A 15844-nucleotide genomic window follows, 5' to 3' on the forward strand; every position below is an offset into this window, starting at 1 on the left:
CGAGGGGCTTTGCCGCTTCTGCAGCAGCTCTGCGCACGGGGGCTGGGGGGATCCCGGCTGTGACCCCGCACAGGAGGTAGAGCCAAACACCGGCTCCTGCGATGAAAACTCGCCTGAGGCCGGGCCGTCTCGGCTCCCCCCCCCCCCCCCCAACACACACACCCCGTCCTGAACCTTGCGCCAGCCGCTTTTAGCAGCGTCACGTGGCCGAGGCTGCCTTTGCTGGTATCGTTTCTCCGCCGTGGCACGGGCTACTGGCGGTGACTTGCATGCGAACCCGCCTCCGGGACGCTGGGAGCTTAACCCGGCGGCCGGGGGGGCCGCGCTGCCTCCCGCGCCAGCAGACAAGGCGCTATGAGTTGCCGCAGCACCTGCGGACGCCTGTAACGCCGTGGCCTCCCTGGGCAGTGGCAGCACTGGCGCTGGGGCCACCGTGGTTAAGGCAGCGCCCTGGGCAAGCGGGGCCGCTTGGCACGAGGAGCAGCGTGCGCTAGCGGCTCCAAAGGCTCCTTCTTGCTTGTGCTGTGAAGATGACCATGACGATGATGCAGCAGCAGCATCCCTGCCTTTGCGGGGCCCAGGCGGGGCTGGACCACACCAGTCTCCAGCCGGGACCCGGCCGTGGCCGAGGGACATAGCCGGAGCTGGCCCTGGGGAAGTGAAAACCCTCCCCGCACACGCATTCATGTGTCTGGCCGTCCCCTAGCGCTTCCTCCGCCGGGAACGCCAGAGGGGCTGGAAGCGGCAGCCCCAAGGGAGCCGGGGCGGTGGCGCTGGGGCTGGCGGCCAGCGACGTGACCCCTGTCTCCAGCAGCACTGGCTCCCGCCCGGGCAGGCCTGCGCGAGGCTGATAGGGGTCCCCTCACCTCCGCCCCCCCCCCCCCCCAATGCTGGCACCGATAAGCCACAGGGTGGGCAGGACCCACAGGGCAGCTCCCAGCCCAGGGGGCTGCCCAAGCGCCGGCCCCACGGCCAGGCACCTGCCTCCCCCCCCCCCCCCCCCCCCCCCCGGCCCTGCGTCTCAAGGGCCACCTCTACCCTGGTGTCCCCGGGCGCAGGCAGTGAGGGGCTGTGGCGGGGAGCGTGACCATGCCACCCCCCCCCCCACCCAAACCCCCTGGGCCTTGTGCTGCCCCACAGCCCTCAGGCCCGGGGGGGGGGGCACCAGCACCACCTGGGCCCCCTCTGCCCCACAGGGCCATGGCTGTCCCCCCCTCAGCGCCGGCCGGGTCCCCTCAGGGCGGGGGGGGGGGGATGGGGGCGCGCCCCCTCCGGGCCGGCCGGGGCGGAGCCCCCTCCCCCCCCCTCGTTCCCCCCCCCCTTACCGCGGTGCCGGGGCGGTGCGGAGCCCCGGGCGGTCCCGGGAGCACGTGCCGGCCCGGCCCGGCCCTGCCCTGCGCGGCGCCGCCGGGGGCAGCGGGCGGCGGCGGCGGGGGGCCATGATCACCGTGTCCATCCCGGCGGCGGAGCCCGAGGCGGCGGCGCGCAGCCCCGACAAGGCGCACACGGTGAGCGGCCGCGGCGAGCGGCGCCGGCGGGCACCTGCCGCGGTCTCCGGCCGCTGCTCCTGCCGGCCAGGGGGTCCCGCCGGCCCCGGGGGGGGAAACAGGTCCCGCCGACCCTCGGGATTCGGGGGGGGGGGGGGGAGGGTGGTCACCATCTGACCGGCCCAGGGGACCCTGCCTGCCCCAGGGGCTGGGGGGGGGGAGCCCCCGTCCTCCCCGTCTGTCCCGGGATGGGGGTCCGCATCTGCCCCTCGGGGGGAGGGGGGGGGGGGGTCCCCCACCTGCCCCAGGGAGTGGAGGGCTCTGCCTGCCCCCCCCCCCCCCGAGGTCCCATCTGTCCCGGAGGTGGAGGTCCCAATCCCCGTCCCGTCCCCTGCCCCGGGGTCTCCATCTGCCCCTGGGGTGGAGGTCCCTGCCCCCCTCGGGGAGGTCCCTGTCTGCCCCTGGGGCTGGAGGTCTCCATCTGCGCCCCCCCCCCCCCAGGGTGCCCCATCTGCCCCTGGGTGGAGGTCACCGCCCCCCCCCCACCCCGGGGTCCTCATCTGCCCCTGGGGATGGAGGCCCCCATCTGCCCCTGGGGTTTTTTTTTGGGGGGGGGGTTGGTTCTCCCTGCCTGCCCCAGTGGGTGGAGGGCTCTGCCTGCCCCCCCCCCCCCCCCCGGCCATGTCCCCATCTGTCCCGGGGGTGGAGGTCCCGATCTGCCCCTCCTCCCCCCCCCCCGCGCCCCGGGCAGTGCTGGCCCACAGGCAGCTGAGACCGTGCCCCCCCCTCCCCCCCCCCCCCCCGCAGGTGTTCAGGGTGGAGGTGCTGTGCAATGGCCGGCGGCACACGGTGGCCAAGCGCTACAGCGAGTTCCAGGCGCTGCACAAGCGGGTGAGGCCGCAGGGCCGCGGGCACCCTGGGGTGGGGGGGGCGCTGGGCCCCGGAGCCGCCCATGCCCCCTCGGCGGTGGCTCACGGGGCTGGGAGGGTGCCCAGGGGACAGGGCACTGCCTCTGCCACGCGCCTGGGTGCTCCTCCTGAAGAGCTCCCCAGAGGCGGCCCGAGGAGCCCCCGGCAGGGTGACGGGCTCCGGGGCAGCACGGGCCCAGCCCTGAGCCGGCCCCGCAGCAACGCGCCCCGGGCTGCGCTCGGCCCTAGATCAAGAAGACCTGCAAGGTCCCCGACTTCCCTCCCCGGCGGGTCCCCAACTGGATGCCCAAAGTGCTGGAGCAGCGCCGGCAGGGCCTGGAGCTCTACATGCGGGTAAGGTGTCTCCCCGCGGCTTGGGGGGGGGGGGGGGGGGGTCACTTGTGACACCCAGAGCACCCCGGGGTGCCAACCCCCTCCGTGCTGTGTGCGCTTCGTTCAGGGCGTCCTGTACCACAATGAGGAGCTTCCCCAGGAGGTGCTGGACTTCCTGAAGGTGCGCCATTTCCAGCAGGAGCCCAAGGCCGGCAGCATGGCGTGAGTACGCGGGGGCCGGGGGGGCCGGCGGCTCCCACAGCACCTGGTTTCCCCGGCGCGGGGGAGGCTGGGTGGCCGCGACCGACCTGCTCCTCTCGCGGCTGGCAGGCGTGAGGCAGTGGCGCCTGGCTGCTGCTGGCAGCGGTGCCCAGGGCAGCAGCTCCTCTGCTGCCGAGCCGCTGACTTGCTCCGCTTCCTTGCAGCTCCTCCAGCCGCTTCTCCGCGGAGGCGAGCAGGTAGGCGACTGCTGGGGCTGGGCTGAGGGGCTGCCGTGCAGCGGTGGGGCCAAGCGTCCCCTCGGCTGGGACAGCCAGGAGCCCTGCTGCGAGGCAGCACTGGCTTCTCCCTGCTCCCAGACCAGGCAGCCGGGCGCCTAGCGGGGACTTGGGGCAGGCGGTGTCACCTGCCCACGCTGGGGGATGTGGTGACTTCTGGGCAGGACCCAGGGGTGCACTTTTAGCCAGGAGCTGGTGGGAAAGCCTGAGCCATCCTGGTCAGCTTGGTGGGACAAGGGGCCCTTTCCCGGTGCTCACCTCTCTCCCGTTGCTGCAGGCCTGGCTGCCTGCCCTCCCAGCGGCCGGTGCTGAGTTTCTGCAGAGACCCCTACGTGCGGCCCCTGTCCACGGGTAAGGAGCGGGGCCACAAGCTGCAGCCACACGTTCCCTTTGTAGCTGGGCAGGCGTGATGCGTTCATTTCCCGAGTCTTGCTCCAGCTTTGCTTTCTGTATGTCCCTGGGAGCCAGAGCACCGCAGGGCCCAACGCGCTGGGGATGGCTCTCTGTTCCCCTGGAGGTTTTGTCTCGCCAAAGCCCCAGGCCAAACAATGTTGCGGCAAGAAAGTCTGCTCTCACTTCAGCTTGCTCTGCTTTCCTTCTGAGTTGCAGACCTGCTTCCTGATACGGTCCTCAGCGGGGTGCTGCAAGGCCTCTACGTCCCGGAGAGCTGCTCCTCGCGCAAGGCAGCGCCACAGGGCCTCGGCCAGCCGGGCTCCTGAGCACCGCACGCAGCAGCCACCTCCCTGCTGCCGCTGAGGGTAGGCCTGCTCTGCAGCGGGACCTCCTCGCTCACTGGATGGGTCTCCTGGGCCTTGGGGAGGGATGGAGTGGTGGGGCCTGGCCCCACATCTCAGGCTAGAAACTCTTCTTGTAAAGCATGTGGTGCAGTGGGCGGCCAGGCCTGCTGGGAAGGCTCACAGCAATAAAACACGCCAGGACAGGGAGCTAGAAAGCAAGAGGGGCTGCTCTCGGACAGGAAAACTGGGGGTGGAAGAAGCCAAGTGGTACAGCAGGAGCCACAGCTGCTCTCCAGACTAGAGCTGGCTTGTATCTGCTCTAACCATGGCAATCCAAGCCCTCACATGTCTTAGTTTTAAGCACAGGAGTTCTGCCTTCTACCCTAATGTTTTGGGTTTGCGGGAGGAGCCTTTGGACTCTGAACTGTACTGGGAAAACCCCTCAGCATCTGGGCTTCTGGTGCTTGGGAGACTGTGCAATAAATCACTCAGGCTTGACTGGCAGATGATTGCTGTGCTCTGTCGTGCTGCAAAAGCAAATCTGAGGCCAGCTGCAGCGCTGCTCTGTTTAACGAAACATGAAAGCGGGGGGAAGAAGGCTGGCTGCAGCGAGGTGATCTCCTGGGGAAGTCACTTTGTGTAACAACCCACTCAAACACAGCTAGGAGCGTGCAGCAGTCTCCCCTCCTCCCGTGTGCACCTTGCCTCCTGGTCTCCCCCAGTCCCCTGCCCCAGGGGTGCTCAGGTTTAGCATGACCCAGGTCTCCAAAGAGCTCCCAAAGTTGTCCTGCCAGGCTTTGACCAGCCTGGGGGATGCGCAAGCAGGGTTGCTGCTGGATGGCTGTGAGGCTCAGGCGAGCCCCTCAGAAAGCAGGCCAGAGGCAACGCTCTAAAAAACACATTGGTCACATTTATTGGTGCATGTGCTTCTTACAAAAGTGATGGGAAGAGGAGCCAGCGCCCCGTCCTGCCCGCTGGCCAGCTGGAATGTGGTAGGGGTGAAGGAGGAGGCCTGGGCAGCGGAGGCGGGCGCGTGGGGCACAGCGGCTCGGCTGCTGCTCACCTGCCCAGGGACGACGCCGGGGAGGCGGGGAAACGCATGGGGGAGGAGGGTGGGGCAGCCCCAGGCCCGCAGCCCTTTGCGGCTGGGCCTCCGCGGCGCAGGGCCCTGCCGTTTCGCTGAGCCAGGATGGCGGCTTATTCTTTGGCGATGGCGAATGGCTTCTCCACCTCTATGGTGCCACAGTCAGCGATGGTGACATCCTTCAGGGGCTTGTCCCGGCTGTCTGTCTTAGTGCTCTCCACCTTCCTCACCACGTCCTGGGGAAAGAACGTGTGTGAGACTAGGGCAACGCGCTGGTCGTCCAGGCAGAGCCAGCTCAGAGCAGGGGCAGTCCCCATCCCAAAGCGCTCTGTCCCCAGCCAGCCTGCTTGTGCAAGATCTGTTTGGTGCCACGCCACCCCGACAAGGGATCCCCCCCCCTTACCATGCCTTCCAGCACTTTGCCAAACACCACGTGCTTGCCGTCCAGCCACGGCGTCTTCACCGTGGTGATGAAGAACTGGGAACCGTTGGTGTCCTTGCCAGCGTTGGCCATGCTCACCCAGCCAGGGCCGTAGTGTTTCAGCTTGAAGTTCTCATCGGGGAAGCGGTCCCCATAGATACTCTTGCCTAAGGGGAAAAAAAACGGTTGTGCTGCACTGATGGAAATAAGTCAGGACAAGAGGGGAGAGCAATGAGGTGGCGGGCAGGGCAGGCAGCTGCGTCCAAAGGCCGTGTGGGGCGTATTGGCGCATCTAGGGGCGGATTAAGTGCCAGCACCACAAGGCTGCGGGAAACCATGAGCATCCTGCCACTGGGAAGTAGCTAAAAGCAGCTTGCAGGCTGGGCAGGAGGGAACGTGCCCCTGTAAGCCTCAAAACGGCCCGTGTTAGAGCAGACCTAGGCGAGGCCTGTAAATGCACCCGGGCCAAGGACAGGTCCTGCCCCAGGAAGAGGCAGGACACAGGGCAGCACAGACCTGACCTTGTATTACCATGAGCTGCAGCGTGACAAGGAGCAGGTCTGACAAGAGCTAGCAAGCCCCAAACTCTCCAACGCGGATATTATTGACTTTGCTAATATTTGCTAAGCACTGATAGAAGGCTTGTACTCGTGGCAGCCAGGACACCCGGCAGGGGCACAAGCTGCTGCAGAGGAGAGCTTTCCCAGCGGGAGACAAGGAGAGCGCTCCAGCTCCCACTCCTCCCAGGGCAGGGGCATCTCTACTTGGGCCCAAGCTACAGCACACTCAGGAACAGGAGCTGAGCCTAGCTCTGTCCGTCCCTTCCCAACACCAAGGTCCCTACAAGCCATGTGCTGGCCCCACTCGGCCCCACTGTGGCATCATGCTCCAACTCCACACTGGCCTCCTGGCGGAGCCCGGACAGAGGGTTAGGAATGTGGCCCCTCTCAAGCGAGCAGCTGGACTCCCCAGACTGGTGTGGGCCAAATTACCTCCGGTGCCGTCTCCACGGGTGAAATCTCCTCCCTGGATCATGAAGTCCTTGATGACACGGTGGAACTTGCTGCCCTTGAACCCAAACCCTTTCTGGGGGTCAGGGGAGGGGAGAGAAACGAGTGAGACAAGGAGACAGGCTAGGGCTCCAGCCTACTCTGCCACAGGACACCGAGGAAGAGCCCCCCCAGGGAGGGGGGGGTCTGGGGGCGAGGCAAGGCCAGGCATTTGGTGGCACCTCACCTCTCCGGTGGCCAGTGCAACGAAGTTATCCACTGTCTTGGGCACGGTCTTGCCAAAGAGCCCAATGACAACACGGCCCACATCCTCTTCACCGATGCGCAGATCAAAGAACACCTTTGGGGGTTAAAAGGGTGTCAGCAAAGCTGGCCTGATCCCCACTGGACCTCCCCTGGGTCAACGAAATGCTCCCTGGCCTGGCCCAGTCCCATCTAATCCACCTGCCCACCCAGCCCAGCCCCAACCCAGTCTAACCCACAAAGTCCAACTGGGCACATCAATCCCAATCTGAGCTACTCCAACTTGGCCTACCACGGTCCAGCCCAGCCTACCCAACTGGGCCCATCGTGGCCCAACCTGGGCTAACCTGGTCTGATATGGCCTACTCAACCACATCCATCCTGACCCAACCTACATCTGCCTAGACCCATCCTGACCTACACTGATCCGGCCAGATTGAGCCTACCAAATCAGGCCCTGACCCAACCAGGCCTACCCCTGCTGGCCCAACTGGGACCAAACGGACCCAGCCTGAACTATCTTGGCCCGGACTATCGAACCAGGCCTACCCCAGCAAGCCCAGCCAGGTCCATCCCGACCCAGCCTAGACTATCTTGGCCCAGCCCAGCCCATCCAGCTAGGCCCATCCTGCCCCAGCTAGGCCTAGTCCAGCTGACCCTGCCGGGCCTGTGCCAGCCAAACCACTCGAGTCCATCTTGACCCAGCCAGGCCGACCACAGCCCACCCAAGCAGGCCCATCCTGCCCCAGCCTGGACTACAGTGGTCCACCCCAGCCCAGACTGTCCAACCGCGCCCATCCTGACCCAGCCTGGACCACCTTGGTCGGGCCCAGCCCACCCAACCAGGCCCACCCCAGCCGGCCCCATCCTGCCCCAGCCAGCCCCGCCCTAGCCTACCCTGCTGCAGCCCGGCCTACCCGACCGGGCCTACCCAAGCCCGGCCACCAGGCCCAGCCCGGCCCAGCCCGGCCCAGCCCGCCCCACCCTGCCCGGCTCGTGCCGCCGCAGCCCCGGGAACCCCGCGCCGACCTTGGCCGTGACCTTGGGGCCCTTCTTCCGCTCGTCGGCCCGCGAGGCGGCGGGCAGCAGCAGCAGGAGCGCCGCGCCCAGCACCGCCGCCGCCACCAGCACCTTCATCCTTCGCCGCTCGCAGCCCGGCCACAGCGCCCGCCGCGCTGCCTGCATCCGGCCCCGCCCGCCGGGCCGGCCCCGCGCCCCTCCCCCGCCGCGCAGTGGTACGCTCCGAGCCGCGCTCCGCTCGCCGCCCGCTCCGGCCGCCCGGGCGAAACCAACGAGCGCGCCGGGGGGGAGGGAACGGGCGGTGCCTTCCGGCCGGCTGGGGTGGTGCGATCCGCCGGGGGGCGGCGCTAGCGTAAGCTGCGGTGCGGCTGCCACGTTGCCCCTCACTCCGCTGCTCCGGGCGCAGCCAATGGGGAGCGGGCACGGGGCGCGGCGGCCCAGGCGGCGCGCCGATTGGGCCCCCGTCGAGGAGGGGCGGGAGCAAGTTCCCGGCGTGCCCCGCGCGTGCCGCCGCTGCGGCCGCCGGCGGGGCGCTGAGGGACCGAAGCCGGCACGAGGGCGGGGGGCGGAGTCGCCGGGTTCGCACGGGCCAATCGGCGGGGGGCGCGGCCCTGCGAGGGGCGGGCTGGGGCGGCCGCGCGCTGAGGCCGCTGGGGGCGGGGCTCGCGCCGCAGCGGGGCGGTTAGGAGCGTTGCGGGGGCTCGCGCCGCCGTGGGGCCGTAGGGGCCGTTGCGGGGGCTCGCGCCGCCGCCGGGCGCAGGAGCCCCGTAGCCGTGAGGAGCCCGCTCAGGTGATCCAGACAAAGGGTGAGGGACGAGCCCGCCCCGCCGGGCGGTGTTGCCGAGGCTGCGGCAGCCAGCGGCGGGGCCCACGAGCCCTGCCCCGGCCGAACGGCCCGTGCCGGCACGGCGCACCTCCCCTAGCTGTGCAGCCACCGCTCCGCCCGCAAGAAACACACAGCCACACGGGGTAGAAAGGAGTCCACAGTTGAGGTTTATGTACTTTACAGTAAAAAAAAAACTGGCAAGAAACATCCCGTCCCCTCCTGCACGTACAAAGGGAAGGATTAAACAGACAAAATAAATTACAGCTCGTCACCGTTTCCACCGGCATTCGGCCCTTGACAGTACCCCTAGGGGACAGGGGCGCAGGGCTGTTCGGTACAGTCCCCCGGTGCCCGAGGCCCTCCTCGGCACAGCTGCGGGGCCGCTCGAGGCCCAGCACCGAGGAGGGCAGGGCCCTAGCGTTACTCCTGCCCTGGTGTGGACAGGGAAGCAAACCCCTGCTGCAAAGATCAACTGTTTTCCTGAGACACTCCCCAAAAGGATAAAACAAATCACCTTTTAAAGCTTTGCCCTGCCTCTCTGTGGCCACTGGTTTCACCTGCCATTTGTCCAGGGGAAAGAAATGCAAACAATCCCCTAAAGCAGTGACAGCCAGGTGGGAGCCCCCAGTGCTGGGGGGACAGAGAGGTGGGTTGTTTGGAGTTGCCCTATCTCCCCCTCCTAACTCATTAATACTCAGTAAAGATGCTAAAGCCCCTCAGTTCTTGCCCAGAAAAGACTTAGGGCATGATGAAGAGCAGGTGAAACTGTATGATAAAGCTAAAGAAAGGAGTGAGAAAGGAGAAAGATTTTCATCAGAGAGGTTGAAGTTTCTCTAAATACCAGATTTGGTACACAGAAGTGTTTGCAGTTTATTTCAGGTGCTGGTGTCCAGCTTAGCACAATTGTTCGCAAATACTGGAGTTAGTTGAATATGTGGGAAGTACATTTTTTATGTCTACTCAAATAGATGTGGGTCAGTGTTAATCACCTACCATACAATTCAACAAAGCTTGAGAAACCAAGTATGTCCAGCTGGTTCCTCGCATCACACTAGAAATCTACAGTCACTCAAGTCCAGCAGAACTCCTAGAGTATGGCACACCTGGACATCCTGAAAACTGTGAGTCCTGCACAGGAGGACACTTGCTTCTAAGTCACTTAGTCTAACCCTATATTAGATGCCTGCTGTCCTCCTCCCAAAGAGGGGAAGGTAGTACTCTTGTCAGAACTCAAGCCCCAAGTGGGCTGTGAAAACCCAGAGCCCTTCACAAACGCATCCTTTTTCGTGGTTCCTTGCTCATGTCAGCAGGCCTCATGAGGCACACAATGGCTGCTGTGGCTGGATATTGTCCTCACATGTTGGTTCCTGTTGGGGTTTAAACACCCCTTCCTCCAAAAGTAATCAAGGGCATGCTCAGCTTACGCTTCCTGGCATATTCTCTATAGCTGAGTACCACCACTGCGGGCTTAAGCATGCCCAACTCAGTGGCATATCAGTACATTACCTGTTTGTTAATTGTTACCAGAATTGCCTGGTAGAGATGAAGGTTTCCAAGGGCCATGGAAAGAAATGTTGAGATTTTTCTTCCTTCTCAGAGCACAAATGTCCCAAGAGTACTTTTTGGGAACAGGAAATTAAAGCTCATGCTAAAAATATTACATTTAAGGCTGTGAAACAGAAGGAGAAAAGTGTCCCAACAAAGCAGACCCTGGCACAAAGCAGTATCTAAGAGTGGGAATCGTCACTGACAGCACACTACAGGTGCTCTCCCTGTCTAGCTATAGTGAAAGCTGCTTTTCAAAGATGCTCTCTTTGGCTAATAGGTAGCATCTCCTTTAGTGCTTTTCTTTGACTGTATTGAGAATAAATAAGCAGCATCTATTTGCATGCTGGAAAACCTCATAATCCTGGGAGTCAGTTCCTTCCAGCTATTCACATCTGTGACACAGGGCTTTTGCTTTCTACGTAACAGCCTGATAAATGGAGAGACTCCCAGAGGAAGAAGGCACTCGAGGCAACAACAGTCCGGTACAGGTCATTGCCACCCTCCTCCACAGGCATGGCTATCAGCATTGCATGTGCTGATACTGCCCAGGGGCTCTGCTGTGGGCTAAGGTCAGCTGGAGGTGGTGCTGGATTCTCAGCTGTTTAAGCTCCTCCGTTGTGCCCTGCCCAGGAGACAGGCATACATAGTGCCCTTCCGTTTGGCGGAAGACACACTTGATGCCTTGCCACTGAAGTGGCAGCTGTAGATGCTATTCCAGAGACATCGGGACCACCTGACATGTGGCCAGCACATTTTCTGGTTGGTTCACGTGCTCATGTTCAAAGCAAAAAATCGCTTAGCCATTCTCTGTTACCCAGGATGCCTGAAGTGGGGATGGGCAGACAGGGAGCAGTGTTTGGTGTCATCATTCCTTAGCGAAGCTCTGGGGGGCTGAACTGTTCACGGCTTTAAAGCACAAAGTGTTCAAAAGCTCCCATGCCATGCACCATCCCCTCAACGGAGGGTTCAGAGCTTACTGCAGGAGGGGAGGGTTACCAAGAGAGTCCAAGAGAAGCAAAGGAAAAGCAAATATTGTCTAATAAGTGTTTTCAGGAAAGGGTAATAAATACATCTATTCATGGAGAACAATGCAGCAGTGCAATGTTTTATTGAAAAAAAAATCTCACTTGATACCTCAGAAGACTGCATCGCAACGTTGGTGGGCCACACCATGGGAGAACTACATCTGGGACCCCAGCGTGACGCTGAATGCTCCCTGACATCCGTGGTAGGCAGCTGATCCGAAAGCCCCTCCCTCACTTCCGTGGGCAAGGGGCACAGGCATATCCCAGGTACTAAGTTAACTTCCAGTGAGAACAGGAGAGGTTGCCCAGGCAGGTTTAATGCCCTACTTCCTACCACAGAATGGTTGGCTCAGTCTGGCTTGTATCTCCTGGTCACCTCCAAACTCCCTGGGGTTAGCAGTTTCCTCAAGCACAGGCCTTACTGTTTACCTGCCTTAAAAAAAAAGCAACAACAAAACCCAACAAAACATCTTTGCCCTTTTAGAGAGTCCAACGTACGATTATAGTGCAAGAGGGCTTGGTACAAGTGAGCATTACCAGCATGCCGTGGGGAGACAGTCCTCCCCTACAAACACATCATCATAGGATTAAAAGAACATTGTATCTCCAGAGTAAGCAGTAGCGGGTCATTGTGAAATAGCTTTCAAATCAACCCACTTAAAAACAAGGTCAGGAAAGTTTCTAAACAATCAAATACATTCACTTTAAAAAAACATTTAAGAACAAAAACTGTTGAGATGGCCCCTTTTCTTCCCGCCCTCCCTCACCCTGCAAACACATACGCTGCAACTACAAGCTGCCCCTTGACTGGAAGCAGCGAGGAATGACCAAACACGGCAGGAGATGCAGAAGGAATCGAGTTCTGGTGACAGGCACTTAGTGGGGCTTGGGAGGGCAGCAACAGAAGTGTGTGTCAGGGCCCAGCTCAATCTGCAGAACATGACCGCTCTCCCTGGGGAGCGCCTGTGCCCCCTTCCCCCCCGCAAGACGCCAAACCATGGTTTCCTACAGCAGAGAGGGCAACGCCCGTGCCAGAGGTCCTGGACTTCCTGGGAGTCACCGGCAGCAGAGGAGTTCAAAAAGAGAGTGGTGGAACACAGCAGTGGTCCCTGTCCTCCCTCTGGTGGGAGGGCGAGAGAGAACCAAGTGCCCCAGCATTCACATGCAGGAGATGAACAGTCCCTTCCTGCCCCTGCGCCCACGATACACCTAAAGGAAAGCATTTTGCAGAACGGGAGCAGTGGGTGTACAGATCTCCTGGGGGGTGAGCGAGTGAAGAGCAAGCCAGCCTGCAGCTTAACTTTCTGCTGGGGGAAAGAGGCAGGTGCAGCCAAGCCTCAGAGCTGTGCTCTGTCAGAATAAGGCATTGAGATAATTCAGAAGAGAATGGCTAAGAGAAACCCCGGAGGGATCCTGGTACAGAAGCGAGGCTCCTCCATGCTGACACCGCACCGGTGCGTTTGCATGCTTCCAGGAAGCACAAAGAGCAAGCGGAGAAGCTCCCTGCTCATGATGATCCCTTGCCCCCTAAGCATGCTTTTTCCCAGCAAGGGGAACCAAACCTTCCGTAAGTGCCACTAAATGAATTCCAAGCTACGCAGATCATCATTTAAAAACAGATAATGAGATTTAGTCTCTGCCTTTCCTCCCTTCGTACTTTCCAGGGAATTCAGGGACTGGAGTGAGCAAGCCCCAACTTTCTGACAAATGAAGTCCCTCACTCAAGTGAACAGTCCCAGCCTAGTCAGATGTCACATGTAGAAAGACAACGCATAAGGAACCTATTCACAGCAACACCCTCTCCCCCCGCCCCCCTCCCCCCCAAAAAAGAAGCTGCTTGAATTCACCTGGAGCCCTGCCATATCCGTGATAACCCCAGAGCAGCCTCGGCCTCCTCAGAGTCTGGAAATGCTGCAGTAGGATGCAAGATTTTACACTTGTGCAAAGTGCTCCAAGCCCTTTGCTAGCTATTGGTTTGGCTCAAAAGCGGTGCATGAGAACTGTGGCTTCCCCTCCAGGGTGGGAGAGCATCCCACGTGCCCCAGGCCAGCAGAGCGCCAGGCCTGTGCTCACAGAGAGGACGTGAAGGCTATTCCAGTCGAACCTATCTGACCATCTGGAGATGAAATCAGTATTAAGGCAGTGAAGTATCCTCTCCCCTGCTGGGGAAGCTTTGCCCCTGCTAACATTTTCTTGCAGAAGGTGCGTATTCATAACCACCCTACCAGAGGGATTTGAGAAGGCTACCCAGTTGCCTAGCCACACACCAAGAAATGCCTATGATTTGGGAAACATCTGGTTTCCATTTACCTTAATCCAGATCTACATCTTTAGCCAGTGCAAACTCCTCCAGCTCAGCAAAGCTGATGCCGCTCCCTCCTGCCAACGCCAGGCTAGTCTCCAGGCTGGTTGGCTCAGGCACGGTGTAGGAAACCATGGTAGGGACATTCACTGGCAGCTAGAAAGGGTGATTGAAAATTCAAGTATGCTTTCCCCAGCACATGACCCAAAACGGGCATTGGGAACCCCAGACTGGCATGAGGGCTGTGTGGATGTTGTCAACATCCCCGTTTGAGGGCATTCTTTGCACCCCACCGTATTCCCAGCTGAATGTCTGTCTGCGCTGGCCTCACTTGTCCACGCAGAAATCCACAGATACAATGTGCATCTGTAATGCTAAAAATAATAAAAAGTGCAACGACGTCAGTTTCTTTAAAACAATCCACATTGCTCTGTTACCATCAGAGGAGGGAGGTGTCAAGGAAGCCAGAAAACCTAACTGGAACAGTAGATTGCAAATTTCTCACAGCTTGCACATTACAGTGTAACTGTTCCCAAGGAGCCTAAAAAGGAACCTGTGTCTTACTGCTGCAGCAGTCAGGCCTTTCTCCCACAAAACTCTCTTGCCCAGACTGCATCCTCCTGCCCTCTTGAGAGCCAATCAAGCCTATGGTATTTTTTTTAATTAAGGAGGGAGGAGGACAGAGAACCAGAGAGCACAGGGGAGGGAGGGGAGTAAAGTGAGCAGGAACTAAGCACAGTCCTCAGGTTTGCATGAACGATGCCTTCGCCGTAAACAACGGGAAGGAGGGTCAGCCAGCCAGCCCCCCTCCCAGGGCGACCAAGACCTGAGCCAGCCACAGTCCTGGTCCCAAAAGGAGCTTCAGGCTTGGAGTGAACGAGGGAGACCATTCAGCAGATCCACCCCAGAGTGGTTTGTTTTGGAACGTTTTCTTCTCTTTTTGGTTTAAAATGTCACTTTTTTCTCTTCCTCCTATGCCTCCTCCTCCCCCCTAAAGAGAAGCCCCTTCCAGTAAGACATGGCAGGAGCTGCAGGTGCAGGTGGTGTTCCTGCAAGGCCCCAGGAGGCACTGGTCACTTGTGACGCTGAGCCGTCTTCTTCCTTTTCCTCTTAAAGAAGCAGCAGCACCTGGAGCACAAAGAACAAGGCAAGTCAGCCCCACACTGCCCCCCGAGCAGGCCCCTGCTGACCCAGCGCCCACCGTGGGCTTCCCTCCGCTCAGAGTAACATGCAACAGCACCTCCACATGCCCGGCACTAGGGCCCAAACAGACCTGCCACCCCACAGGAGGTCTACAAGGCCGGCAGCTGCTCGGGGCTAGCTGATGCTCGCCTGGACTGACGGATCAGAGAAGGCGAGTAGCTGAATACTGATGGTTCCTGCTGCCCAAAGGCTGCAGCAACAGCAGGGCACAGCCCTGTGGGAGCCCCGGAGCGCCAGGAGCCAGGCCCTCTTCCTCTAGACGCTTAACTGGGACAGGAACACCAGGAGCCATCTGAGAAAGCAGTAAAACAGCGATCCAGATACTCCGCTCCCTCTGTCCAAAGACCTGGCGCAAGCCCTGAGGAGCATTAAGACAGCGAGCCTTGGCTCCTCTTCCCAGCTACGAGGCACCTACTTTTAACACTGTTCACTTAAGAGTCAGTCAGACATGTTTTGAAGAGTTCTTGGATCAGGGACCAGGTTTCTTTACTGAACCTTTCACAATAACCTTCAATAAATCATTCGGTGCAGGTATGCATAACTCCTGCTTCTTCCCTCACCCAGTGCAGGGAAGATGCACAGTATTCAGGGTTTAGGGAAGCAAAAGGATGGATAGGGGAGACGGAGGTGGTAAGAAAAACATCGCAGCTGAACCTTCAACCGTGGTGGTTTCACTTGTGGTTATACTGAAAGCAATTGTCCAGGCTTTCTATTCCTGTTGGCTTCCTACAGAATTACTTGGTCTTTAGGGCTTATCTATATTTCTATCCTCAGTCTCCCTCAGTCAGGAATCCTCTGCACAGAGGAAACATTTGTTCTTTGCAAGTTCTGCTCCTGAGCTACCTATCTTTCTCATTCTGCCATTACAGCTGTTTCCAGAGAAGCCCAGGTGATGCTGAAAGAGTATTTTTTCAGGCTGGTGGAAGGGACATGTAGCTAAGCAACAAGAGCAGATGTGACTATGCAAAGATCATTTTCTTCCTACAAGCATCTTTTACCAATAGCCAGACCAAAAGTGTTCAAAACTACTGTAACAACATCTCCAAGTTATTTTCAGCCGGATACACTCTGAAATGTTGGCACGAAACTCCTGTCCTCTCACAGCTAGAGGAAGAGAGTTCTCATTCTCACTTGTACCCCAGAAGGTGCTTTGCCCCCAAAGCACAAGCCTGGCCGTGGGGTGCAAAAGTGATGGGTGAC

At 60.3% G+C, this 15844-nt stretch overlaps 3 protein-coding genes across 3 annotated transcripts in view; 1 reads left to right on the forward strand and 2 right to left on the reverse strand.

Annotated features, from left to right (window-relative positions):
- Positions 1-1406: 1406 nt before the first annotated feature.
- SNX22 (sorting nexin 22) lies at positions 1407-4466 on the forward strand. The gene is made up of 7 exons (XM_064517673.1): positions 1407-1508; positions 2295-2378; positions 2645-2749; positions 2856-2950; positions 3154-3186; positions 3503-3576; positions 3835-4466. Exons 1-7 carry the CDS (start codon positions 1440-1442, stop codon positions 3942-3944), a joined length of 570 nt encoding a protein of 189 aa, XP_064373743.1. The 5' UTR covers positions 1407-1439; the 3' UTR covers positions 3945-4466.
- Positions 4467-4852: 386 nt separating this feature from the next.
- PPIB (peptidylprolyl isomerase B) lies at positions 4853-8043 on the reverse strand. The gene is made up of 5 exons (XM_064517677.1): positions 7750-8043; positions 6704-6817; positions 6460-6553; positions 5450-5634; positions 4853-5282 (listed from the first exon to the last, which is right to left on the reverse strand). The coding sequence occupies exons 1-5, from the start codon at positions 7903-7905 to the stop codon at positions 5160-5162; spliced, it is 672 nt and encodes a 223-aa protein (XP_064373747.1). The 5' UTR covers positions 7906-8043; the 3' UTR covers positions 4853-5159.
- Positions 8044-8710: 667 nt separating this feature from the next.
- Positions 8711-15844, reverse strand: part of CSNK1G1 (casein kinase 1 gamma 1) — a 121177-nt gene continuing 114043 nt past the window's right edge. The window contains exon 14 of the mRNA XM_064517674.1: positions 8711-14569. Coding sequence (XP_064373744.1) covers positions 14515-14569 — 55 coding nt within the window. The 3' untranslated portion in view covers positions 8711-14514. The remainder of the gene's footprint in view (positions 14570-15844) is intronic.

This window comes from Dromaius novaehollandiae, chromosome 10 (assembly GCF_036370855.1).
Source record: "Dromaius novaehollandiae isolate bDroNov1 chromosome 10, bDroNov1.hap1, whole genome shotgun sequence".
Lineage (NCBI taxonomy): Eukaryota > Metazoa > Chordata > Aves > Casuariiformes > Dromaiidae > Dromaius > Dromaius novaehollandiae.